Source organism: Peromyscus maniculatus, chromosome 21, assembly GCF_049852395.1.
Source record: "Peromyscus maniculatus bairdii isolate BWxNUB_F1_BW_parent chromosome 21, HU_Pman_BW_mat_3.1, whole genome shotgun sequence".
In the NCBI taxonomy this organism is placed as follows: domain Eukaryota; kingdom Metazoa; phylum Chordata; class Mammalia; order Rodentia; family Cricetidae; genus Peromyscus; species Peromyscus maniculatus.
The window spans coordinates 11,760,255-11,786,739 of NC_134872.1; the positions used below are offsets into that span (position 1 = coordinate 11,760,255).

Here is a 26,485-nt window from a genome sequence, read left to right on the forward strand (position 1 = left end):
TCAAGGGGACACTAAAGACAGATTGTTAGGGGTAAAGAGTCTCTTAGAAGATTTACTGATGCTGTGGACAGACGGGCAGATAAACACTATGAGGTGGACTGTGAAAGGGAGTCGGGTCCTCAAGGCAGGAGTGGAGGTCCCTTGTAGGAGATTTCACAGCAGGTAGGCTCTCAGATTCCTCTACAGGTACCAGGGAAAGGCATGGGGAGCAGGCCTTGTGTAGGTGCCCCATTCCCAGCATCACGGACTTCATCAATGGACTTAGCAGCCCACTTGTCTGCTCCAAAGGAGCCATTCCTGGCTCTCTCCGCTCTGCCTCCATTTCTCAGAGTCCTCCAGGAACTCACTTTGAAACATTTTTCTTCAAAAAGGCAAACCATTAGCTCAGATTACATATCGGTGACTAGCCTAGGTGCCAGCAGGCAAGGAGCTCCTGTAGTCAGCATCTCTGGCCCAGAACTCAGCCTCCCTACTTGAGCATGAGCCTCTAGCCTGGAGTAAGGACATTCATGAATGTGTGGGTAGATAGTTCATTCCTGTCTCAAGGTGTGCAACCCAAGTCCCACGGTGGTAGTCCTTTGTGGGGTAGAGTAGCATTCATTGCAGTGGGTGTCTTTGGGGACCATTATTCTGTCCACGGGGGTCTTCGTGCATGTGTGTGGATGCACACAGGAGCAGGGTGTGGGCATTGATTCTCACTTTGCATGAGTGGCCTCTGCCTCCATGTGACAGCTCCTTTAACACAGTTCCAGGGTCTTGGGAGCTGCCCTGCCCCTCTTTCCTGTGGCTGCATGCTTCTGGCATTTTCTTTAACACCCTGGGATAACTCCGCCCACCCGAGCACCTTCAGGTGTTTCCTCTTCTTGTCTTAATGGCCTACTTACCTTCTGGTGCACTGGATTTTCTGTCTGTGTATACTAAACACTGGCCCAGCACCGTAAGTAGGTCTTGATCTGGGTCCGGGGGAGAACCCTGCCCATGTGGCGCCCCATCCTCGAGATGCAGGACCTTCCTCTTCAAAGCAGGATCACATCTGAGCCACCTCCTCACCAGAAAATACCCACCAGGGCCACTGAGCCACACTGACCATTGGGGAGAGGGCAGCTCAAGTCTTTCGGGCAAGGTGCAGTTTTGTTTCTGGGAATGTTTTGTTCTGTGTATTTTTCTTTTAATAGGGAGGTCAGATGTCTGCCCACCCTGGGCTTTTTACACTGTCTAATTGCTACTGAGTTACAAAGTAGCATTACGGGACTTTGTATAGACACCTTTGAGGCTCAGGACCTTCCATCTCCCTGAGATTCTTTCAGTGTGAGCAGAAAAGATGCCATGGGGGTGCCATTAAGACACCACTTTGTTGTGTGTGTGCCTAGGGCACCATTGCCAGATCCACGTGAACTAGCTGGTCAGCTCTCAGACCTAGGTCAAAGGATGAACTCTGCTCTAGGTGGGGTGGTTGCAATGCTTGCTCAGCCCTTGTGTGCTGTTTTGCCAGGTTTTTCTTTGCGGGGCTGTTGTTTGTGTTTACGTCTACTCTTTGCTTTCGGCCTACTCAGTCTGTCTTCCACCCGAGAATTTCCAGTGTATTCAGGTTGCTGGCCCACTTGAACCCAAACCACCCTCCTGCTGTATGGTTTTTATTGATCGCGATTCCCCCCCCCCCCCCAGCTTTTTCCTTGCTCTGGATTGGCTATAGTTTCTCAATTCCACGAGGGCTCTGACTGTCTCTTAATATGGCTCCATTCAAGGCTTCACAAAACTACCCTCCAAGGCCTCATTCCACAGTGAGTCTGGTGCAGTCCGTCTCCCTCAGGTCAGCTGAGCCAGGCCTAGGTGGATGTAATAAAGCTCTGCATGCTGGCTCTTTAGTTCAAATAACTCCCCTGAGCCTTTCTCCACAGCAGTTTGGACAGTCTTACGCTGAAATGCTTGTTGGACTTATACCCTAGGTTCTGCAACTATGTACTAGGTGACCATTGGCTACCCAGGGCAGGTCCAGCACAGAAGTTGTTACCATCCCATGTCCCCACTCAGCTGTTGCATCTGTCTGTGTCTGAAGAGACCCCAGAAGTTAGAAGCAGGGAGGGGCTGCCATGAATTCCCTCTGACTCAAGGGAAATGTTTGTCTGAAGAGCCAGTTTCTCCAGAAGATTCCATAGCAGTTACTTGGTTGGCAGTTGGGCATTTCAGACATGCTCCTCTCTGGTGCTGGACTGGAAGTTCCCTCATCGTGACATCTACCTGGGCTCTAGGAACACCAAATGCATATCCAGAACCCAGGCCTGGAACCCAGCTCTGTGGGCCAGGGCTGCCTTAGCCTGAGTTCTACAGGGTTGGGAGGCCAGAGAGAACAGGGACAGGCTCGTGTGGGGAAAGCCAGTGGCCAGCCCAGGGATGAATGTTCCCAGGCCATATCCTGTAGCTAGAGTTTTCCTGCCTTGCCCACAGTCAGGACAAATCTCTGTCACCCGCCAGTCCCACAGCCGCTCAGACCCAACCAAGTAAACACAGAGACTTATATTGCTTACAAACTGTAAGGCCGTGGCAGGCTTCTTACTAACTGTTCTTATAGCTTAAATTAATCCATTTCCATAAATCTATGCCTTGCCACGTGGCTGGTGGCTTACCGGTGTCTTCACATGCTGCTGGTCATGGCGGCGGCTCGCAGCGTCTCTCTGCCTCAGCCTTCCGCTTCCCAGAATCCTCCTCTCTCCTTGTCCCACCTACTTCCTGCCTGGCCACTGGCCAATCAGTGTTTTATTTATTGACCAATCACAGCAATTTGACATACAGACCATCCCACAGCACTTCCCCTTTTATTTTTTTTTAAAAAGGAAGGTTTTAACTTTTACACATCTCCAAAGCCAGTTTGGTATATTTGGGAATTTGGGCGTAGCTTCTCTTACTACTTCCTGCTGGAGGGGGGCACTGTATCTTATGGGGACACAAAGAAAATTTAAGGATCATGGAGTAGTCCGTGAGGCTGTATCGTCTGAGCCAGTTGCCTTGAAACGATTCTGGGTGTTGGATCATCTGGGCCATGGTGTCATCGGAGACCTTTCAGGGGGTCTTGGCTGGTCAAACCTGATGTATCTTAATCTGGAACAAATCCATAGCCTCTGGCTTTCTGTAGAAACAAAAGCAGAACCTCTTTTCCAAAGTAACATATCCTTATATCCAAATTTTGAAGTCAAGGTACCTTTAAAATACACATTTTGGCATAACTCAACAGTTTTTGCAATCAAATGTTTTTCTTTAGTTACAAATATCAAAGAGAACATAATCCAGATTCTCTGTGTGGTAGCCATCTTTATGTGGCTTATTTTTTATATTACCTTGAGCCTATTGCTTTAAACTGCAGCCTTTTAAGCCTGAAACAGCGCTGTGGCTGCTGGCTCCTCCCACTTCAGCTTCCCAACATGGCAGTGGTACGTTTTCCGCCAGCTCTGGGAGCCATCGTGGGTCTATGCTTTTATCCAAGCAGCGTGTAGCCCAGAAACCTCTTTTTTTTGTTTTGTACTAGCAAAGGCTAAATCCACCACGCAGCGATGAATGGATGAATGTTCCCAGGCCACATCCCTGGGAGAGCCAGTTGGCAAGCTATGGGGCCCTGGATGTCAGAAGCAGGACATGTTTAGGATGACAAGTCTGCTCTATCTCAGGACTCCACTAGAGGAGTCAGGTACCCCTGAGCAGCCCACAGGGTGCTGGCTTAGTTGGAGGCCATTCTCCAGGGTGGACCAATTGGGTTGACCAGGAGCCTTGCTGAGGGAGGAGGGAATGTCTCCTGCTTAGAGGTGCCCTCTTATCCTGGTGCTGATGATCCTTCTTCCTGCCAGGGTCCCTGTGAAGGGTCTTTTTCTCGTGACATTTGCCATACTGAGCCCTTGCCGAAGTCTCGCCCTTGCCAAAGGGCTGTACCGCTTGCCCTCCATGTCCCCGAACCAGGCCTTGCTGGTGAGGTTGGCAGTGAAGGTGTTGGGAGGTGAGGTGTCTAGAAAGCTGCACTTCAGCCGAGGAAAGGAAATGGTTGTAGTCCAGGGAGGGAGGCTGACAGGGGCTCCTGTACCATCAGGAGCTTCGTTCAGTCAGGTGGGAGCATCAGGCATTCTCTGTACTGGTCCCTCCAGAACCAGGCCTTGGCTGTGTTTGTGGGGAGGGGGGGGGGTGCTGGCTGCAATTGGTTCCACATGTGGCTAAAGGGTATGCATGTTTAAACACGGACTTTTCAGAACTGTACTTGCTCACTTCAGGGGAGGTGGGCTTTACCCAGGTAGGACCCCCATTCCTGGATCTGAGGCCAGGTGGGTGACTAGAGGAGCCCCCACTTGCAAAGCCGCCCCCCCCCACCCCCGTCCTCTAGAAGCATGGCACGGGCTTTGCTCCTTACAGGGGAATGAGCTTCCTGGCCTAGGCAGCCAGGCCCTTCCCCCATCACGATGCTGTAACCAGAGAACAGAGCCAGTGATCTTACTGCCCTGGCATTTGGCATCTACTCCCAGCAGAGCCAAAAAGAAGTTCATAGAAAGGAAATGGAAGGACTTGGAAAGAGCTGGCTGTAGGTCTCTAAGGATCCTGGGGTCATCGTGTAACACACTGGTGGTGCCTTCCAGCCCAGGAAGCCAGCAGCTGTAGAGTCCTGCCTGCTGGGCTGCTAGTGGGGCACCCAGGATTGTTGCTGTCTGGAAGGGGCAGGGGCAGAGTGGCCTCATCTCCAGCACTCAGGCAGCATGCCTGACTTGGCTTCAGAACTTCAGTGGGAACTCCGGGGCCCAGCCTCGCTGGTGAGAAGGGCACGCCGTACCAGCTATGATTGTGATGGATCACTGAGCGCCCAAGGCTAGCGCGTTAGCCTTCTCCGCTCTGAGCTTGAAGGCTGCAGGCAGTCCTTGCCAGCCATGCCCCCGCTAAGCTGTGCCCACTCCGTACCCGGCCAGCACCATGTCTGGTTGGCACTCAGGGCTTATTAAGGAGAATGTGACAGGGTGAGGCTTATGGAGGGACCCTTGTAGCAGTTCCGGGATGTCTACATAGCACACAAAGCTATTCTTTGTCTCCTGAGCGATGTGCTCTATGGTGGCTCTTGTCTTCTGTTTTCAAGGGGGTTAGTGAGTGACTCAGCTTGTCCTGTAAAGTTGGGGGTTCAGCATTTTCCCATCTCCCACTCTGTAGGGGCCTTGTCACTCTAGCCCCAGAGCTGGAGCCTGACCTGAGGCATGGTGTCCTTACACACTTACATACTACTAAGCATGGCTGCCTCCAGCCGTCCCTTCCTAGAAGAGCCCTTGACCATGAACATTCCCCTTGCCCAGGCACCTCCTCTCGGGCTTTGTAATGCTGTGCTGCTCGTGTGCATTCAGTGGCCCTGGTGGCCCTTGCCTAAAGACAGGAAGGGGCTCGTACATCTGTGTCCACCTCAAGACGGTGCCAGGAGTGAATTGAGTAAATGGCATGGGTTACTGGCTGCTCTGGGACACGTCAGAAGAGCTGTGAATCTGTGGGAGTCTATATAGGGCTGCTGCTTCCAGCCTTGGGGCGGCCTTCTACACCACAGTGTGGTGGCAACCTTCAGGGAGCAGAAATGGCCAAGGAGGAGCTGTCCTGTCTTCCTGCCCTGTAACATAGCCTGAGGAACAGGCGTGTGGGGAACCAGAGGGAGAGTTTGATGTTAACTTAGAAACCACAATGACAGATGAAGCCTGGGAAAGCCAACTTGGGAGCCTGGCCATCTGAGTCTCCCAGGTTCAGTTTATCTCTAGCTGGCTCCCAGAGCAGGTGGAGCTTCAGGCAGGAGTACCGTGTGCCGCCGCCTCTCTCTTTGCCTTAGAGAGAGGTCTTGCTCCACGTCTGTGCTCCTCCTGGAGCGTCAGAGTGGGGGACTCCGTGCCCCAGCTCCTCACTCCATCTTGGGATATTTGCTTTGGCCTGTGAGCCCATGGAAGCCAGGAGAGGACCGAAGAGTGGGCCACTTAGACCTGGATAAGGAGGTAGTTTCGTGGCCTGTGTCTCCTAGGATGCCACTGTGGCCTTGTCTGTTCCCGTGCGGCCACCTCACCAGATGTCCTTCTCTTTTCAGAGAATGTTGCTGAGGAGGTGGGGCTGCTGCAGCTCCTTGGGGACCCTCTGCCCCATCAGATCTCACAAGTCGACGACCCTCACGTCGGGCCAGCCTACGTCTTTGGACCGGACTCCAGCAGTGGCCAGGTGGCCCAGTACCACTTCCCTAGACTCTTCTTCCGTGACTTTTCACTCCTGTTTAGTGTTCAGCCAGCCACGAAGGCTGCAGGGGTGCTGTTTGCCATCACGGACGCCGCACAGACCGTGGTCTCACTGGGTGTGAAGCTTTCGGGGGTGCAAGATGGACACCAGAACATCTCACTGCTCTACACGGAGCCCGGGGCCAGCCAGACCCAGACGGGGGCCAGCTTCCGCCTCCCTGCATTTGTTGGCCAGTGGACACACTTCGCGCTCAGCGTGGATGGAGGCTATGTGGCTCTCTACATAGACTGTGAAGAGTTCCAGAGGGTACCGCTTGCTCGGTCCCCACAGGGTCTGGAGCTGGAGCGTGACTCTGGCCTCTTTGTGGGTCAGGCTGGAGCAGCTGACCCTGATAAGTTCCAGGTAACCTATCCTGCCCTGCTGTGTGCTGGTCCAGGGGAGGAGGGAGAATGGGAACCGGGGAAAGCGGGTTCCTCCAGTAGATGCTGCAGCCTGAGGTGCTGGCCCACTCTTCCCCCGCTTGTGGTTGGAATGGCATGTGCTCCCCCCAACTCTTGTCCTTTGGTACCCTGGAAGCATCACATTGGGCTTGTGTGAGTTCTCTGAGATCCCAGAGTCCACAAGATGACTGCAGGAGACCATCTCTCCTCAGGCTCCCATCCTGAGTTGATCCAGACCCCCTCCTCAGGTATGAGCCGGGGCCTGTGGTGAGCTGGAAACTCCAAGCTTAGACAGGGAGAGTGTGGGGCTTAGTCTAGGCTCAGCTGCTCCACCTGAAACGTAAGTGCTCAGGCATCTGGTGGAAAAGACAGACTTGGAGACATCTGCCTGAGATCCCACCTGGGAACTGGGAGGAGAGTGATCTGGAGTTCCAGGTCCGTTTGAGACCCTGTCTCAAAACAACAACCAAAATGACTCATTTAAAGCCTGTAGGGTCTTCCTGTGTAGGCTGCACCCACAGTTGAGGGAGCACCCTGCTGGCAATGGGGACTGGGATTCCACACAACAGACCTGCTTAGGTCAGCTGTTCTGGGCTGTTTATTGTTTTAATGAAGACTGAGACTAGCTCCAGACTCACTGGGTGACAGTGACAGACAGGCCTGTGACTCCTTCCCACCATTCCGCAGGAAAGTCCCTCCCTTCTGGGCCCTTGTTTCTCATAGGAGGGCACTCTTCCTAAGATCCCAGCCGGGAGCCGAGCCTCTTGGGAACAAGTGCGTGGGGATCCTCAGCTGGCACTGACTCATGGCTCCTGAATTCAGCACGCCAGCCGTCTGCAGCTGGACGCCCCTGCCCAACCCAGACAGGGGTCCCTGTGTGTGCAAGGGAGGACACGTCCCCAGGGGACAGACACTCAATTATGACCCAGACAAGGGCCTCCTGTTGTAAGTTGTTCTAAGTCCTGTGGCCACAGCTCTGAAAGCTGACCGTCTACCTCTGGCAGGAACTTTTAACCCACGGGGTTCAAGAGCTACCAGGACTTTGGCACCAAACTGGGCCCTTGTGTGTTTTCCTTCTGGTCTTCAAATGCGATTACCAGAAAGCTGAGCGTCATCGTTTCCAGAGTGGGACATTTGTCATGTGCTGTCCCCATCATTTCCCAAGGGGGTGGCAGACCCCACAGGTCTCGTACATCTCCTCCTTCACCAGCAGAGCTGGGTGAGGAACAGTGATCACGAGACTGCTGAGGGTATCATCTTCCCCAGTGGTGCTGATGGAGGGCACAGCCTCCCTGAGTGAGGCAACCTCGTCACTGACTGGGCCTTGCCAGGCTGTGTAAAAGAGGGTGGCTGGTTGGATATGTAGACAAGCTGTGTCTGGGCATTTTCATTTCTTGGTGTGTTTGTGAATGAAAACTTCGCCTTTTTTCTTTTCTTTTCTCTTTTTCTGTTCTTCTTCTTCTTCTTCTTCTTCTTCTTCTTCTTCTTCTTCTTCTTCTTCTTCTTCTTCTTCTTCTTCTTCTTCTCCTTCTCCTTCTCCTTCTCCTTCTCCTTCTCCTTCTCCTTCTCCTTCTCCTTCTCCTTCTCCTTCTCCTTCTCCTTCTCCTTCTCCTTCTCCTTCTCCTTCTCCTTCTCCTTCTCCTTCTCCTTCTCCTTCTCCTTCTCCTTCTCCTTCTCCTTCTCCTTCTCCTTCTCCTTCTCCTTCTCCTCCTCCTCCTCCTCCTCCTCCTCCTCCTCCTCCTCCTCCTCCTTCTTCTTCTTCTTCTTCCTGCTTTGGGTTTTGGTAGGGGAATTCAGCCCTTTCTTATTGATTTATACAACTCTTTATATTTGAAAGAAACTTTTATCCCTGGCTGTGTATGCACAAATTTTATTTCCAAGTCTGCCATTTGTCTTTTCACTGAAAAACAACAACATTGGGGACATTTAAAGTGTTTCTTTGCTTAATTTGGGTCTGGAGGGAAAAAAATCCCACAACTTTTGATAGGGAAAAAATTTGGTGGTTGGCAAAGTGTTCAGGGATCTGTGCTGGCTCTGTGCAGAACGCAGATGCCTCCCCAACCGACCTCAGCAGTCTGACCCTGCCTGCTCCCGTGGCCCGGGTCTCAGCATCCTTTCCATTTAAACCAGATGCTGGCTGGAGCCCGGGACATGTGCCGGTAGCAGAACGGAAGAGAGTTGGATTTAGCACAAGTTGGATTTGCAGACTTGGTGCTGAGGTCTTAGGGGAGGAGTCATCATGTCATGTGATCCGTAACATGACCGAAGGTAGCCCAGAACTCTGGGAGTCAGGGAAACTGGAGAGCCAGCTGGATGGAGAGCTAGGCTTACTCTGAGTCATCTCAAGTGAGGATGCTCTGCCCCGCCTGCGTCCACACACTGCCAGGGAGAGCCGGGCTGTGCCTTCAGCCACCCAAGCCTGGTCCTTGCTGGGTGACAGTCCTCACAGATGGCTGTCTTTTTTTTTTTTTTTTTTTTTTTTTTCTTTTTGGTTTTTCGAGACAAGGTTTCTCTGTGTAGCTTTGCTCCTTTCCTGGAACTCACTTGGTAGCCCAGGCTGGCCTCGAACTCACAGAGATCCGCCTGCCTCTGCCTCTGCCTCCCGAGTGCTGGGATTAAAGGTGCGCGCCACCACCGCCCGGCCAGATGGCTGTCTTTGTCCTCTTGTCTGTCCCTTTGAGTTTGGTCACGAACATCATCTGGTTATCAGTTTCCTTAAAGCCTGGCTTCCGACTGTGTTTCAGTACAGGCATTCTGTTTGTTATTTTGTGTGTCTGGTAGTTATAACTCCTCTTGGCCATTTTTCCTGTCAGAGGTGCCTCTACTTCTTCTCATCCTCTTGGTTTTCTTTTGTCTTTCTTTCCCAGCGTGGGATGCTAGGCAGGATTAAACCCAGGGCCTCCCACCTGCTGGGCCGGTACTCCCTGTTGAGCCCAGCTCAGCCCTGCTTTGTCTGTATGAGTTCCACGGCTTCCTGGCCTAACCATCTTTTGTGGTTCTCTTTCAACTCCAGCAACCCCTGCACCCCAATCGCTGGTGTCTTTGACCCCAGGAGAGACCCTGCTAAGCACGGCTTTCCTGATGTTCTCATTCAGCTGTGAGCATCTTAAGGTCAATTTTCATTTCCTTCATTGAGACTTGAGGCTGTGAATTTACCTCTGGGTGCAGCTATGGCTCCACTAGAAAAGTCCATGATGTGTGTGCTGGTGCTGTAGGTTGCCCCAGCCTTCGAGTGTGTGACATCAGAACAGGCCTTCCCGTAGGAGGGGTGGAGCAGGCAGCGGAGGTCAGGATCTGACCCCAGCAGTTTTCCTGTTCCTGATCAAGGAGAGTGGAGCATTCATGGGTCTACTTTCAGTCCATCTCTCCGGGGGCTTCTCAGCAGTCTTTCCCACTGGTTCCTGCTCAGTGTTCTTACATAGAAAGCTCTGCAGACCCTCTTCTATGCATCTGAAGTGAGAGTAACCTGTGGTGGGTACATTGCCACAGCATGTATGGTGTTTCCTTCCTGGGAGAGTGAGGAAGCCAAAGGAGGCTTTGGCTGTGATGAAGTGGCCTGTTGGGACCTGGCCACAGGAGCGGAGACCTGAAGCTAGAGGACCACTAAGCAGTGTGAGAGAATGAGTGAGGGCTGTAGGGGTGCAAGGCATTAGCAAACAGAGCAGGCAGCAGGGCTGGGTCCCAGGGCAGCAGGAACTGGGCTGGCCATAGGAGGTAGAAAAGGGAGGGAGGTAGGGAGGAGAAGATGAGCTAAGGGAAAAGGGGAGGGACAAAGAGGCCACCCTGAAGGCCACGGGGAAGCCAAGACACAGTCCCTGAGACCAAGCTAGCCGGTGGCCCCACATCACGGCTTCAGCCTCTGACCTCTGCTAGCTGGTACACCGCTCTTGCCGTACCAGGTCCAGGAGAGCCAAGACAGTGCCCGTGCCTCCTGCTGCTGCTGGTCCCTTTTGGTCTCTTCCCCGTGGCACTGTTGGTCAGTGTGGCAGGCAGAGTTTCACGTGGCACTCATCTATAAATGTTCACAGTCCCCCAGTTTCCAAGGTCTGGATTGCATAACTTTTGGGTCCAAGTCCATTAAATATTTGTTGTGGGTCTTAGGGCTTTTGTACGGCTGACATCTTCCCCATTGGCTGTTGGGAGAACTCCAGGCGGGGGTGGAAGAGTCACCGAGGCAGGGCACAAAGCTGGACTCAGCGAAGACACAAGTCTTTTCTGCCCTCTGTTGGCCTTTTCCAGAGGCCGGCGCCCGGCAGCCTTGGCAGAGTGTGTGGCATGGTCCACAGCCGTGAGCCCGTCTGGGTGGGATGCTGTGCGTCTGTTGCTGAGACCATCCAAAATGCCCCCAGCACCAGCATGGTCCTTAGGAAGCAGTGTTCTACTAGTATTTAAACCCAGTTCCTCCTGACCCTGGGGGCTCTCAGCTGTCACCCTGGCACCTGCTGCAGCAGCTCTGAGCGGGCTTCTTGAGATGTCCGCTCTGTCCCCAGACGAGGTGTTGACCTGGGAAGCTGACTGGCAGGAAGTGTGCATCCTCCTGCCTGTGAATCCTGTGCTCAGTGTACTGGGCCTGGGCCTGAATGGTACAGGGCTCCTGAGCATGAGTGATACTCTCCTACACACACACACACACACACACACACACACACACACACACACACACGCACGCACGCACACGCACGCACACGCACATGCACACGCATACACATCTTCCTTCTCACACAATCATATGCTATCCTAGTGCTTAGCTGGGTGGAACTCCCAGAATCCCCCTGGACCCAAATGCAGTCAGACCATTCATCTTTTGGGGGCTACAGATAAGAATTCTGTTTTTCTCCTGACCTAGAGGCCTCCTGAACCTCAGATGACCATAGCACTTGGGATAGGGACACAGAGTCCCCACTGTCACAGTGTTGGTTCTGAGCAGTAAAGCCCTGTTTCTGTGTCCCATCGAGGCCCACAGTGTTGACTCAGGCCAGGGCCTTCTTTCTGTTGCTCCTCCCCAGAGACTCACCTCCCATGATATTGGACAGGGCTTGGGTTTCCTGATGGCCAGTACCTTGAAATCTGTGGCTTTTTGTTTGTTTGTTTGTTTTTGTTTTTCGAGACAGGATTTCTCTGTGAAACAGTCCTGGCTGTCCTGGAACTCACTCTGTGGACCAGGCTGGCCTGGAACTCACAGAGATCCTCCTGCCTCTGCCTCCCGAGTGCTGGGATTAAAGACATGCACCACCACCACCACCACCACCACCACCGCCGCCCGGTGAAATCTGTGGCTTTTGAAGATGGGCTCTATTGGCCTGAGGGCTTTGTAGGGATTCTGTCCTCTCAGCTGCTGAGGACACTGTGAATTATGGTGACTTTGGGAGAGTATAGGGGTAGGCAGGTGAGGGTAGAGAGCATGTAGAAGGACCTGTACAGGGATGCTAAGCAAGGGATGCTAGAGTCAGGCCTCAGTGATAACCTATGTACCCCAGCTACTGAGGGCAGCACCTGGGAGACGGTGGTCCCCATATATATCCCAGCATTCGTCACTGAGAGCAGGTTCTCAGTCTGCTGCTGTTGAGTCACATCACCACCTCCCTCTCACATGCCTGGGGATTACCCAGTAGACATCAGTGGTGTCTGTGCTCCCCTGGACATGTGAGGTCTGTCCTAGTTGTCATCTCCCTGAGGTGTCACTAGATGTCACCCTGATGCTGGCCCCTGGGCTGCACCTGAGACCCTCTGGAGAGCTAGTGCCTGTGGAGCTAGGTGTGAGTCAGTGTGGGAATGGAGGGGCATGGCTGTGGATCATGGGCATCACCATATAGCTTGGCGGGTGGGGGACAGATCAGCATCTTGCCTGCTGGTGATTCCTGCCATAGATCTTTCTGGAATGTACCACAGTCAGGTGGGGTGAACGTGGCCCGCTGCCCATACTGCTTCTGCGATAACTGTGAGGACTGCAGTTATCTAAGGACTAGAAGCCAAACCACCCTCAGTGTGGGCCTGCTGGGAGGCTGCAGGTGTGATCCCCAAGCATGTACCTGCCTGCTGTGCAGTTACCCCTGTGTGTGCGCTGCTCACAGCCAGGGGAAGCCTTGCCCTAGCTGGAAATGACCAAGTCGGGGTGTTTGTGGGGTACAGCCCGCCTCCCTCTCCCCGACTGTAATCATTCTAGCTTCTCATTCACCTACCATAAGCAAGCCAAGCTGTGTGTATACATGAGTGTGCGTGTGCGGGACACACGTGCACACACACAGACTTTGCTGTCCTCAACACTGGGAAGAGTTGTGGAACGTGGGGTCTGGGGTAGACCTATCCCAGGTGGGTTTTGACCCCACGAGTGGTCAAATATTTCCCAAAGAAGCCATACTGAAGTTAATTTTGAGATGAGGAGGTGAGGGGGACCTCAGGCCAGGACCCAGCTGGGGATGGAGGTGGGACTTTGAGTTGTCAGATGTCCCTTGTGGGGGGCAGGGAGGTGGGTTGAGTATCAGCTGATGAAATAAACAGGACACCAGACCTGTTGGCACATTATGGGCCAGCCATCACCTGCTCCCGCAAGGCTCGCTAGCGAGCATGATGGTTACATTTTCAAATGTCTGGGATAATCAAAAAGTTATTTGGTGATGTGTGAAAATTGGTATGAAATTCAGATTTCAGGGTCTCCATGTCAAGTTTTGGTAGGACAGTCACACCCTTCCCTTAGTGTTGATCTGTATTGTTCTCACAGGCAGACTGAAAGTCCAGAGGGAGGCATTTCCCATCAGGCCACATAGAAATCTGCCCACCTCCACTCAGCCCCAGCTGTGATAGGTGTTGTTGGAAAGACACTTTGGGGCTGGAGAGATGGCTCAGAGGATGAGAGCACTGGCTGCTCTTCCAGAGGTCCTGAGTTCAATTCCCAGCACCCACATGGTGGCTCACAACTGTCTATAATGAGACCTGGTGCCCTCTTCTGGTGTGCAGGCATACATGTAGACAGAACACTGTATACATAATAAATAAATAAATCTTAAAAAAAAAAAAAGAAAGAAAGAAAGAAAGAAAGAAAGAAAGAAAGAAAGAAAGAAAGAAAGAAAGAAAGAAAGAAAGAAAGAAAGAAAGTCACTTCAGCTGGGTGGTGGTGCATACCTTTAATCCCAGCACTCAGGAGGCAGAGGCAGAGGCAGGTGAATCTCAGTGAGTTCGAGGCCAGCCTGGTCTACAGAGCGAGTCCAGGACAGGCTCCAAAAGCTACACAGAGAAACCCTGTCTGGAACCCCCCCCCAAAAAAAAAGTCACTTTGGAATTGAGGAAGTGTGGTCTCTTCTTAGTAAACTGAAATTAACGTAATAGAGTACAATCAAAGTAAAAATGTAAACACAGGAGAAGTGTGTGAACTCTGGCATGTCCTGTTGGAAAGCTTTCAAGGTGCCCTCAGACAGACACCTCGGAGCCTGCCTAAGAGCCAGCGATCTAGACAGGAAGTGTGAGGTGCGGGGCTGCGTATATTGTCAGCTGCCTCTGATCCTCATGGCCTCCCTTGGCTTGGCCCAGAAACTGCCGCATCTTGAAAGCCATTGAATGAGTTTGCGTCTTAGTCTTGTTGACAAAAGGGAGATTCCCTGGTAACATCAGGCCAGGCTGAGGGCCAGCATGAGTCAGAGACTCTGCCTGAGCACCTGCCTCCAGGGCCCCAGGGTCTTACTTTCTCTTCCCAAATATCGGACCAGAAACCACTAAAGAAAGGAAGGCAAGCGTTTATTTTGGCTTTTCGGTTTGAGAGGAGGTAGTCTGTGACTGTGAGGGAGAGCGTGGCGGCGGAGGCGTGAAGACAGCCGGTCACATTGCAGTCAGGAAGCGGGAGAGTGGACAGGAAGGAGGGTGTGGCTGTACAATGTCGAGGAGGTCTCCCAGTAACTTAATGCAGTGAGACTCCACCTCCTAAAGATCCCGAGACCTTCCCAAACAGTGCCACCAGCTGGCAGCTTGAGTGTCCAAACACCTGATCCATTGAGCGACATTTCGTTTTCAAACTAATGACCTTCTGCCCCTGTCTAGGGGATGATCTCAGAGCTGAAGGTACGAAATAACCCCCGGGTGAGCCCTGTCCACTGTTTGGATGAAGATGACGATGATGAAGACAGGGTGAGTGACTGAGGTGGTGGGGGTCTCCCCACTGTGAGCAAGGGTCCCAAAGCGATGTGCTGGGAAAAGCCAAAGGATGCCAGTGGGGTGCCAGGAACCTATATCTTCCGACACCTGTCCCTGCCTTAACTTTCCACTTCAGACAGCCTGGGAAATGTGTAGGTCAGAGACCAACCCAGAGTGACACAGTGTGTGATGTAGGAGTCACACTGTGGAAAGTGCCTGTGTGCTTGGTTGTATGTATGTTTACATGCTATGGATGATGTGTGTCGAAGGGAGGGTATATCTGTCTGTTGTGTGATTGTGTGTATCTCTTGATGTGCTGCTTTTTTTTTCTCCGCTATTATTTGTATGGTATGTGTTGTCTCTGTGCACAGTGCATCTGTTGTATGTGTGGTATGTGGTCCGTGTGTCTCTCTGTGTGTGTTGCTAGTGTGTTTGTTTTCTGTGTGCTGTGCATCTTTTGTATGTATGGGGCGTATGCAGTGTGGTCTGTATATATGTACTCTATCTCTGTGTGCTGTGTCTCCATGTTTTTCTGTTGTCTGTGTGTGCATGTGCACAATGTCATGACCCCCAGGGAAAACAATCCACTTGTTACCAGAGGACAGGATTGGGGGTGGGGGAGGATGTCCCAATGGAGATAGCACATGACATCATCCCCATCACCAGTTCCTCTTGGGCAGAGCCTGGCTGTGTTTGGCTGTGAGCAGTGGAATTTGCCTACCTTACACTCCCGTTTTTATATTTTACTCCCAAAACTATTACCTTTTCCAGGAGAGAAACCAGAATTGTAATTGGCTTCTGTCTAGTACCAGTCTCTAGTGGATGGGTAACATTCACTCGTGAGCATGCCACCCAGTGAGCATGTACACATACTACCCATGCTGGGTGTCTGCATGCCCATCCCACCTGGTCCACCTTGACATCGAGATGTCACTCTGGGCTCTGTGGGCCCAGATGTTATTTCTCCTCTGGGTCTATATTAAGTTATCTACTTTGGTAGGAGGAAAGGCTGGCCCCTGGCCTCCCCAGAATTCCTAGAGTCTGGAGGGAAGAGAGAGCACCAAGGCAGACAGACAGTCCAGGCAGACGATGGGTGGGACATGATTGTGACACACCTACACTCCATGTACGCTTCTTCGGTGTCCGCCTGAACTGGAGCTGCTTAGGGCACCTCTCCACCTGCTTTGCCTGTCCCCCAAGGATGGCATCCTAGGACAGGGCAGCCATGTCCCAGGACAGGAGTGCACAGCCTTGATCTACAACCTGCTGGAGGGTGCACCATCTTGGCTTGCCTGAGCAGCGAGTCTGACTGGTTTTGACCCAGCAGGTCTCTTGTTTGCTGCTGTCCAGTTGCTGCCCTGTTATGGGGCCTCTGGTCCTGACTTTTTCCTCACTTCTCTCACACCCCTGCAGGCATCTGGAGACTTTGGAAGTGGCCTTGAAGAAAGCAGCAAGCCTCCCAGGGAGGAGGTGAGTGTCTGTATGTGGTGAGGTCATCCCCTGGTTCGGGCAGATATGGTCTGTGCGTGGCGTGTACAAGTGTGTGTGACATGCCCAGCAGTCCCTCTGTCATGCAGGTACATGCCCAGCAGGGACCGGTCTGAGGTTGATCTTGTGTCCCCAGGCTGGCTCCACACAGATATGGTCTGAGCGTGGTGTGCACAAGTGTGTGTGACATGCCCATCAGTCCCTCTGTCATGCAGATACATGCCCAGCAGGGACCGGTCTGAGTGTCCCCAGCCTGGCTCCACAGCCTCTTGCCCTGAGCAAGAAACTCTTCTCTGAAAGAGCGTTCTCATCAGAGGAGACCCAGTGTTTTGTTGATGCTGTTGGCTGGGGTGGGACCGTAACTGGTTTGTGTCTAACAAGAGGACCAGACTGAACGGCATGGTAGGGAAGTTTCTGGACCAGCCACATTGCATGCTTTTTCCAGTCCGGGGTTCCGAGAACACAGAGGGACTCTGCATATGAGAAGGATGCTTGAGTGAACCTCCTGGGCTCCTCTGTGCCAGCATCTAGTTTGTGGAATCTGTCTTTAAGGTGGCCCTTGGGTGTCAGGGTCAAGAAGACTGCAGGATGCTAAGTAGCTTGAGGATGGCCACCACTCCTAGAAGAGGTGTTGAGGACTCCTTGACATGTGTACTGGGATAGGGACAGGCAGGTTTTAGGGACAGGAGACACAGCCATCTGGGACTGCATTCTGTGTCCCTTGATGGCCATAAGCCCTTCTCCTCAGAGATGTAGATTAGATCTGCAAACTTCTGCTTCTACACAGGGTACCCTGGGCGTGGCAGATGTTGGAAGTACAGATGTGCCTATGAGTGCCGTGCCACACCAGTACTGCCTTACCTGTAGACCAGAGATGGCTGTTAACTAGTTTGAGCACTCACACACACCTCGTCCTCCCTTGTGACCTGCTCACTCCAACTAGGAGTCTGGCCCTGCTGCCACAGGCCACTGTGAGGGGCTCTCTGAAGGGCCTGGCCAATCGGAGGGTCCCTGTGGCAGCTTCCCTTCAAAGATCGAAAGCTGTGGACCTCTAGTGCCCCACACCCACTCTGATCTGTGGTGTCTGGTGTAACAGTGACATCAAGAGTGTCCAGGCCTCACAGCATCACCCTAGCCAAGGTACTCCCCAGGTCCATCTGCCTGGACCACGCTGTCATTGATAGGAAGTTATCAGGAATATAGGCCATGCTGCTGCATCCCACAAGGTCCCCCAGCTGAGTATTTGAAACCGGGCGTAAGGCAGAGGATCTGCAGGGTAGAGTAGCTGCCTTCATTAGAACAATAAGAAGTCAGTGCTGGGCCAGTGCTTGGGCTGGGACCAAGGGGGAGGTTTCCGTCATGACCCTCGGAACACACCTGTTCCATACACCCTACTGTGACACCAGAGGACCCACTTAGGCGTCTCTGATGTTCTCCAGCCACAGGAAGTATCTGTACTAGGCCTGGGAAGGCTCTTTGTCCATGGTCCTCTGGCAATGTCAAGTTTTAGGAATTAAGGACTATTGAGGTATATGACACCAACCTCCAGGCTGATGAAAAGCTTCAGCAAATAGCTCTGCAGAAAGTCCTGGGAATTCATCCCCACTAGAGTGATGGTTTTCCTTATCTTCTTTAAAACCCTGTAAAGCATTCCATTCCATAAGCTGTAAACCCCCAAGCCAGACAGAACTGTCAGCTCAGTCATGCACGGGATAGTTGTGTTGCTGAATGACACAGCCAGCTTTCCTGTCCTCCTCTTGCAGGACACATCCTCAGCACCCAGGCTTCCCCAGCCACCCCCTGTCACCTCCCCACCCCTGGCTGGAGGCAGCACCACACAAGATTCTAGAACAGAAGGAACGGAGGAAGAAACCACGGTAGATTCTGTAGGAGGTAAAACTTTTTTAGATGTGCTCTGTGTGTTCATGTGCGTGCGTGCGTGCGTGCGTGCATGCGTGTGTGTGTGTGTGTGTGTGTGTGTGTGTGTGTGCATGTGTGTCTGTGTGTGCGTGTGTGTGTGTGACTGTGTGTGTCTGTGTGTGCGTGTCTGTGTGTGCGTCTGTGTGTGTGCGTCTGTGTGTGTGTGTCTATGTGTGTCTCTGTGTGTGTCTGTGTGTGTCTGTGTGTGTCTATGTCTGTCTGTGTGTGTCTATGTGTGTGTGTGTCTGTGTGTGTCTCTGTGTGTGTGTCTATGTGTGTGTGTGTCTGTGTGTGTGTGCATGTGCGTGTCTGTGTGTGTGTCTGTGTGTGTGTGTCTATGTGTGTGTGTGTGTGTGTCTGTGTGTGTGTTGGATGAGGGCTACGTCAGAGCCGGAACCATCCCCATCTGCTACCCTTCCGCCTTCTAAGAAGGTCCTGTTCAGGCAGGCTCCTGGCTTGGCCCCAGAAGAATTCTGAAACCATCAGTTGTGACATGTCCTTCATCCTCTGTTGTCTCTGTGTGTCACATGTAGGAACCTTTCCAGATGTGCCAACACCTGGTTCAGGGCCATCAGGTTTGATAGGAGAGACTGAATTGGTCCAAGTGAGGAGTAATGCGATGTAGAGGAAAATACGTCCTTAGTCCAGGCTGTGCCACGGGCCAGCATTTAGGGTTGGATGTGTCTCCCACAGAAGCCACTGTCGGGGAGACATGCACAAGGCTCCTGGTCTGCAGGAGACATGTCAAATATGAATTGTGTGTCTTGGGATGTTCTCTGTGTTGCTGGTTTGCAAACCTGGTAACATAACAGTGTAAATACCTCCTTCCAGCTCTATGGGATTGAAGCACAGTAGAGCCTGTGAATGGTCTCTGGGGATCCCACAGGTTCCCAAAGGACTTCCATAGGTTCTAAGGAGGCTGTGGCTCCTCCTGATGCTGACAGGACTCAAGTACTCACAGCCGTGAGATCCAGGGTCTAGATTTCCACTGGTCAGCAGCCCTGGCTGCCTTCCTTGGTTAACCCACAAGTCAAGCAAGGCTGGAAAGTAGCCACTTCCTGGCTCGTGAGTGGGGACTAACATCCCACCTGGGCTGTGTGAGCTCATGGGCCTTGAGGTGAGCTCTGCCTTGACTCCCATCTGTCTGTGTTCTGGGATCCCAAGGAAGACAAAACATGGCCCCTACTCTGTCAGGTTCCCTGGGCAGCCCTCCCCCCCCCCCCCCCCACTGCTCTGCCTTCTGTCGCCACAGACAATTGTCCTTTCCCAGAACATCACAGGTGGGGGTATGCAGTACGTATCACCTGAGGTTGCTTGGCATTTTTGTCCCTTTTATAAATGGCTTTCACATTATAGCTAGTCTGTGGTTGACCTATCATCCACAGTGTGGACAGACCACAATGCATTTGCCCATTTACCTAGTGATGGGTGAATGCGCTATGTCCATTGAGGACCATTGAGTGATGGGCATAGGTGCTATGTCCAGCCTGAGGTAGTGATGGATATAGGTGCTATGTCCAGCCTGAGGACCTAGTGATGGGCGGATGCACTGTGTCTAGCTTGAGACCTAGCGATGGGCATATGTGCTATGTCCAGTTGAGGTGGTTTCACAGGAAATTGTCCTGGGACTTCTGTCTCAGCTGCCACCACACCATTTGCAGGTGGTTTGTCTGTTTGCCACCTACCCTAGTATGGGGGAGTCTCTGCACTTCACCTCAGTGAGGTCACTAGACATGACTGGGTTAAGGATGTGAGGTGGCCTGCCTCATGCTCTCATTTGTTACCATGATAATGAGCGTCTTCTCATTGTGTCTCATCTTACACCAAATTTTAATGGGCTGTATGATTTCTTATTGTTGAATTTTGAGAGTTCTTTATGTATTCTGGATTTAAACACAATTGTTGTCTTCTTCATATTCTCTTTCTCTAATATATATTCTTTCTACCTACCTACCTACCTACCTATCTATATCTCCTTTCCTTTCCTTTTCTTGTCTTTTCAGGACAGGGTGTTCTCTGTGTAACAACCCAGGCTGGTCTTGAACTCAGAGATCCGCCTGCCTGCCTCTGCCTCCTGAGTGCTGGGATTAAAGGCGTGCGACATCATCACCACCACCTGGCTAGCTTCCTTTCTTTGTCCCTTCCTACCCTGCCCTCGGAGGATATGGATATATACCTATATCTATGTAATATATCTAAATATATAGATATAACATCTATATCTATCTCTCTATATGTATAATAATATCTCCATGTATGTGCGCGCGCGCGCGCGCACACACACACACACACACACACACACACACACACACACACACACGGGTTAAGCTGGCCTTGAACTTGTGACCCTCCTGTCTTGCTTCTCAAGTGCTAGGATTACAGATGTGAGCCACAACTGTCCAGCTTCATTTTCTTAACGGCATCTTTAGGAAAACATAACTTTCTAATTTTTGCTGAAACTCAGAGATCTCACTTCTGGTGTCATCTGAGACTCTGCCCAAGGTGATCCAAAGACCTACTTTAATTCTTTGAAAACTTCCTTCTCCACTCGCTCCATCACTGTTCAAAGACCCCTTCCCCTGCTGAGCTGACTCTGAGATGTGGAAGTCAGCCTCCCACCCCCGAGTCCATTTCTGGCTCTATTCTGTGCCGTCTTTCTGAACCATCCCAGTCTGTCTCTCTGAACTGTGAATCTCTGCGGATCTCTCGGAGCCGTGGATCTCCCTGCCCGTCTTGGCCGCCCACTCTGCCTTCACCTCGCCCTCACCAGGTAGCTCAGCCCTCTTTCTATTTGCTTTGCAGTCTCCAGGTGTTTGCCTGTTCACCTGAGTTGTGGACTGTGGTTGTTGCCATCCGCACATCCACAGAGGAAGAAAAGCCTGCTGGGGTTTTGTTGGGGAACAGCTCTGGAGACCCATCCTTGCCTTCTGTTTAGGTCTTGTTTGATTTCTCTTAGCAATGTTTGTACAGTTTTAAATATTCCCTGGGGCAGTGCTTTCAGGGAAACCTCAAGTTCTAGGAAAGCCTTGTTGCTGTAGGGAGAGCCCATACTGCCCTCTTGTGGTCAAACACAGCAGTTGGCTCCTGCAGTTGGGGCAGTTGAGCTGTGGTGGATGGGGCGGCTGGGTCCTCCTGATCAGATACCTGGCTTGCTTCTTACTAAGCAGATGAGCCTGTGACAGTGTGTGGGCAAAGACTGTTAGCAGCGCCCCCTACCGCCGAGAGATTGATCTCAGCCTCATAGGCTAGGAGGGGCTTTCCCTGAGAATGAGTAAGGGACCCGAGCACGCTGTTTGTTCAGCTCTTAGAGTGGGGGGACTTCCACGTTTGGCCAATCCTCATTGTGGTTGCAGATCCTCAATCCTGTCAGGCACTGAGCTCAGCCATGAATAGCTATGTTAGCATCTATTCTAACCCAAGATGGGGGCTCTGTGTCCCAGCCCAGGGGCACTAGGTGCCTCTCAGTAGTGTTCAAGAATTAGAACCCTCTTTTGGTCTCCGGGAGATGTGACATGTTGACATGGTAAATTTTATACTGTCTGCTCCTAGTGAGATGTTAGGATCTACCTCCAGATATCACCCCACAACCGACTTATTAATCACAAGGGACTAGTACTCCGTATTTTTTGGGAAGGACCTACTATGTGGTTCCAGTGAAGACAGGCTCCTGAGCCAGAGCTGATACCCAACATGGGGGTGGCATAAGAAGGGATGACAGCTGGTAGAGTTTCAGGCTTGGGGTCACCCAGATTTCTGTGGCATTTTCTGTCTCTGACCTTCGAAGTATTTATTGTTTGTTTGTTTGTTTGTTTGTACACATCTGTGAGAGCCATTCTTAATCCAAAGGCTGCCCCAAACCAGGCAGCAGGCTCACTGGGCCTAACTTTGGCTCCAGCAGCCCTTGTGTGTTGGACACATGAAATGCGTGAAACCAGCACAACAGGAGGTCCTGGGCTGGCGTCTTCATGGTTACTGTTCCCAGAGAAGAAGCCAGGAAGAACTGAGTGTGGGCCATTTATCAGGTCACGACTCCTTTCTCAAGGGTGGATCCCTGAATGTGGCCGACTTGTGAGGGACAGCCTGGCACCTGGGAAACATCACAGCGTTCAGGGCAGAGGTCATAACAAATGCCACAAATGTCTGGACAGTTCTGCAGAAGAGGAAATGGCACGTGTGTGCGCACCTGTGTGTGTGTGTGTGTGTGTGTGTGTGTGTGTGTGTGTGTGTGTGTGTGTGAATTAACCACTGTGCGTGTGCTTGTGTGTGTCACATACGCCTTTGTGTGTCAGGGGCGCGGTGTGGATGGTGGAATCTAGGGGAACCTCTGGGGTCCACCTCTGAGAACTGCTGTTGGTTTTCTCTTTTTCAAATTGCACGTTGGAAGAGGAGGAAATGGTAAGAAGGAGTTTTGATGGTGAGGTGTTAAACCTAGGAATCTTCGGAGGGTTTCGGTTGTCACTGGACTTGCTTTAAATGGCGGTCTGTGGTGACTTCGGTTCTTCTCTCCCGTTGCCCATGCTAGGTGGCCATTCCTAGTCACCGTTCCCATGGCCCCTGCCCTCAGGGGTTTGGGGGGGTGGAAAGGCAAATGGCCATTTCCATAGACTCATCCTCGGGGGCTCTTGGGGGTAGAGAAGCAAGGCTTGGGGGCCAAGGCCGAGAGCCTGGGGCTGCTCCAAGCTTGATGGTGCCGCCTCTACCTCTTCCCAGCTGAGCGCCTTCCTGGCACAGATTCAAGCAATGCATGGAGTGAGAATGTCCAGAACCATGGAGGTGACTTGATCAAGGTGAGGCCACCACCCCATGACCTTGTTCCAGGGCACCTGAGAACCCTCACTGGCTTCCATGCTCCTCACCCTGACTTGACAGGAACCTTCAGGTCCACCATCCCTCTCTTGGCCCCCTGCCCTATCCTCTGCACACTGCTTCTCCACCTCCCTACCATGAGCCCCCCCTCCATACCCCCTGGAGTCCTTTCTGAGATTCAGTCCCCGGAGAACGTAGCAGCAGTGTGAGGTGAATTTGTATGTGGGTTGTGACAGCCTGTATCTTCTTTATCCCTAGGGAGGTCTCAAGGGACAAAAGGGGGAGCCAGGTGCTCAGGGCCTACCTGGCCCAGCGGGGCCCCAGGGTCCTGCAGGCCCAGTGGTACAGAGCCCCAATGTACAACCTGGAGCACAAGGACCCCCGGGACCTCAGGGGCCACCAGGGAAGGATGGCGCTCCAGGAAGGGATGGCGAACCGGTGAGTACTGGCCTCTCTTTGTGATCTGGGCTGGAGCTGAGGCCTCTGACTGGGGAGAGTGGGTTGGGATCGGAGTAGCAACATCCTTGGCCACTGGAATTTCTACCAGCCTTTTGCTGTGCATCGGAACCGGAAGGTAGTTGGAGCATGGAGGCCAGGCATGCCCAAGTGACCCCTGGACCTAAGCTCTGTTGCAGAATTGTGGTCTGTTGTAGGTGTGGGATCACTTAGAGATTCACCATGACCATGAATACATTTTTTAATACAGGGGGCTTTATTAAATAGTGGTGCCGGGTACTCATGGCATCAGGATTGCAACCAAGAGCGAGCGCTCCCAAGATGCAGCATCTGCTCATATTAGTCCAAGGCCTATGAAGTCAAACCCTACAAGATCACATGTATTCTGGGTACGTGTAGGCAGGGTCTAATTTTAACATGTATGTCTTGCAGTTGTCCTAGTCATTGAGCAGAGTGAGCAAAGTTTGATTACAAAAATCACAAATAACTGTTAGTCTTATGACCCATCTTACTAAAACAGCAAATTTTACAAGATCAGTCCATTTAAAAAGAGTCTTCTGCCCAGGGGTGGTGGCCCACACCATTAATGCCAATACTCAAGGGCAGAAGCAGGTGGATCTCTGTGAATTCAAGTCCAGCCTGAGCTACAGAGCCAGTTAGTTCCAGGACAGTCAGGGTTACACAAAGAAACCCTGTCTCAAAAAACCAAAAACAAAACAACAACAAAATCTCTTCACCATCGAGGGAAAAGGGAAAGTGGATTGCTAGGTTACACGTTAAAGGCATTTTTTTGCTTTTTGGTCTCTCAAGCACAGTGAGGTTTTGTTCAAAGTAACGTTAACCACCATGCTGTCAGCAGCAGACATGTCTAGGTGCTCAGCTGTACACCAACCACAAGGGCATTGAGAGCTGGTGCGTTTCTGTGTCCAGTCTTGGGTAGTGGTGGCCGGGCTGTTTCCATTCATAGTGTCTTCTCTTACACGTTACAGGGTGACCCCGGTGAAGATGGGAGACCGGTAAGTTGGATTTTTCTCTGCACCGGACACAATACCATGCTTACAAAGGACCTGCAGGCCATCTGCAGCGACACAGGGTGACAGTTTCCCAGAGAGGACACTGCAGAAAGGCAGCTTCACGGGGGGTGCACTTCAGATGTTTGTCTGTCTGTCTATCTATCTATCTATCTATCTATCTATCTATCTATCTATCTATCTATCTATCTATCTATCTAGTTTAGTTTAGTTTTTCTTTTCTTTTCTTTTTATTTTTTAAAGGGGTATTTTTATTTTTATTTTTTAAGGATTTATTTACCATGTATATCGTATTCTGCCTGTATGTCTGCCTGCCCTCCAGAAGAGGGCAACAGATCTCATAATGGATGGTTGTGAGCCACCATATGGGTGCTGGAAATTGAACTTAGGACCTCTGTAAAAGCAGCCAGTGTTCTTAACCACTGAGCCATCTCTCCAGCCCCTAGTTTAGGTTTTCTTGACAGGGTTTCTCTGTGTAGTTTTGGTGTCTGTCCTGGCTCTCACTCTGTAGACCAGGCTGGCCTTGAACTCACAGAGATCCGTCTGGCTCTGCCTCCTGAGTGCTGGGATTAAAGGCGTGTGCCGCCATCGCCCGGCTGTACTTTAGATCTTAAGCCTGTGTACTTTGGTACTCGACTACCAAAACCACACAGTGTTGCTTCCAGAGGAGGTAGAGTGGGGGTGCACGACAGAGTGAGGAAGTCAGAGACCAAGAGAGGGGCTGCATGAGAAGATGGGGTCCTCCGTGCTGCCAGAGTGGCCATAGGGCGCTCTTTGTACCTGACCGAGCCGTGCCGAAACTGCCCCCAGTCCAAGCTCAGTCGTAGCTGGAGGTTTCCCTGAGCCCAATGCGTCCATCCGGTTTGTACAGATGTATGTGCATCTCTCTCTCTCTCTCTCTCTCTCTCTCTCTCTCACACACACACACACACACACACACACACACACACACACACACACACACACACACACACACAGTGGACTTACCACTCGGCCAAGGATATCTGTGGTCCCCATAGTTGATGTCTCTGAAGAGGACGTGTGCTATCTCCCAGGCATTGTGATAAGACTTAGTCAGTGCCATCCATAGCCAGTGGTGCCACTTTTAATTCCTGGCTTTTTCTCTGGGGTCACCTTGGTGCCATGGTCTCTCCTGGCTTAGTAGGCCTCCATGAATCCCTGAGGGGCTTGGCTCCCATCTGCCCGCCACCTCCCCCAGCCCCCAGCTCTGCAATGAGAAATGTTTTGGGCTCAAGATTCACTGTGTGAAGAAAGAGAGATGCTTCTCTCTGCCTAGCCCCTACCCTTGTTTTTCAGGGTGACACTGGACCTCAGGGCTTCCCAGGGACTCCAGGAGAGGTGGGCCCCAAGGGTGAGAAGGTAAGTCTGTGCAGACCAGGGCAAGGCCCCTTTCCTGTCTCAGCTCCTGACTAAAAGTGGGGACCATGTGTCCTCAGTGTGACAGATTTTGTCTTATGTCCCAGGGAGATCCTGGTGTTGGACCTCGAGGGCCTCCAGGACCTCCAGGGCCACCAGGACCCTCCTTCAGACAGGACAAGCTGGTAAGTTCCATCCTTGGCCTCCTCCACACCAGGTCCTAGTACTCAACCCTAGGACTAGCTCCCGGGAGTGTTGGCCCACGAGCATGGGTTCCTACTGCAGCCTTGGAACGGTGGCCAGGCTGTGGGGCAAAGCGTGATGGCCCACCCCCCATCTCAGGCATCTTTGAGTGGTTAGGGGACAGGATAGCTAGGGGGTGCTGTCTGGTACTCAGGATGATGAATCTATGGCCTGTGATGATTCTCTTGCCCTCCCTCAGACCTTCATTGACATGGAAGGATCCGGTTTCAGTGGAGATTTGGAGAGCCTCAGAGTAAGTGGCTGTACCCTACACCAGCTGTCATTGGGCACATGTAGAGAACACGATGTCTGAGACATCGGTGGGTCTCCTTGGGGGTGGGACAGGACTAGCTGGGGATGTGATCATTGTCCAGCATGGCTTTGTAT

At 52.0% G+C, this 26,485-nt stretch overlaps 1 protein-coding gene across 6 annotated transcripts in view; it reads left to right on the forward strand.

Annotated features, from left to right (window-relative positions):
- Col18a1 (collagen type XVIII alpha 1 chain) overlaps window positions 1-26,485 on the forward strand; it is a 114,601-nt gene that overhangs the window by 64,452 nt on the left and 23,664 nt on the right. For all 6 annotated transcript variants that reach the window (XM_015989522.3, XM_076558562.1, XM_015989521.3 and 3 more), the window contains 10 exons: window positions 6,074-6,618; window positions 14,685-14,771; window positions 16,191-16,247; window positions 18,029-18,158; window positions 22,896-22,972; window positions 23,250-23,429; window positions 24,437-24,463; window positions 25,796-25,858; window positions 25,963-26,040; window positions 26,298-26,351. In XM_015989522.3, coding sequence (XP_015845008.3) covers window positions 6,074-6,618; window positions 14,685-14,771; window positions 16,191-16,247; window positions 18,029-18,158; window positions 22,896-22,972; window positions 23,250-23,429; window positions 24,437-24,463; window positions 25,796-25,858; window positions 25,963-26,040; window positions 26,298-26,351 — 1,298 coding nt within the window. The remainder of the gene's footprint in view (window positions 1-6,073; window positions 6,619-14,684; window positions 14,772-16,190; window positions 16,248-18,028; window positions 18,159-22,895; window positions 22,973-23,249; window positions 23,430-24,436; window positions 24,464-25,795; window positions 25,859-25,962; window positions 26,041-26,297; window positions 26,352-26,485) is intronic.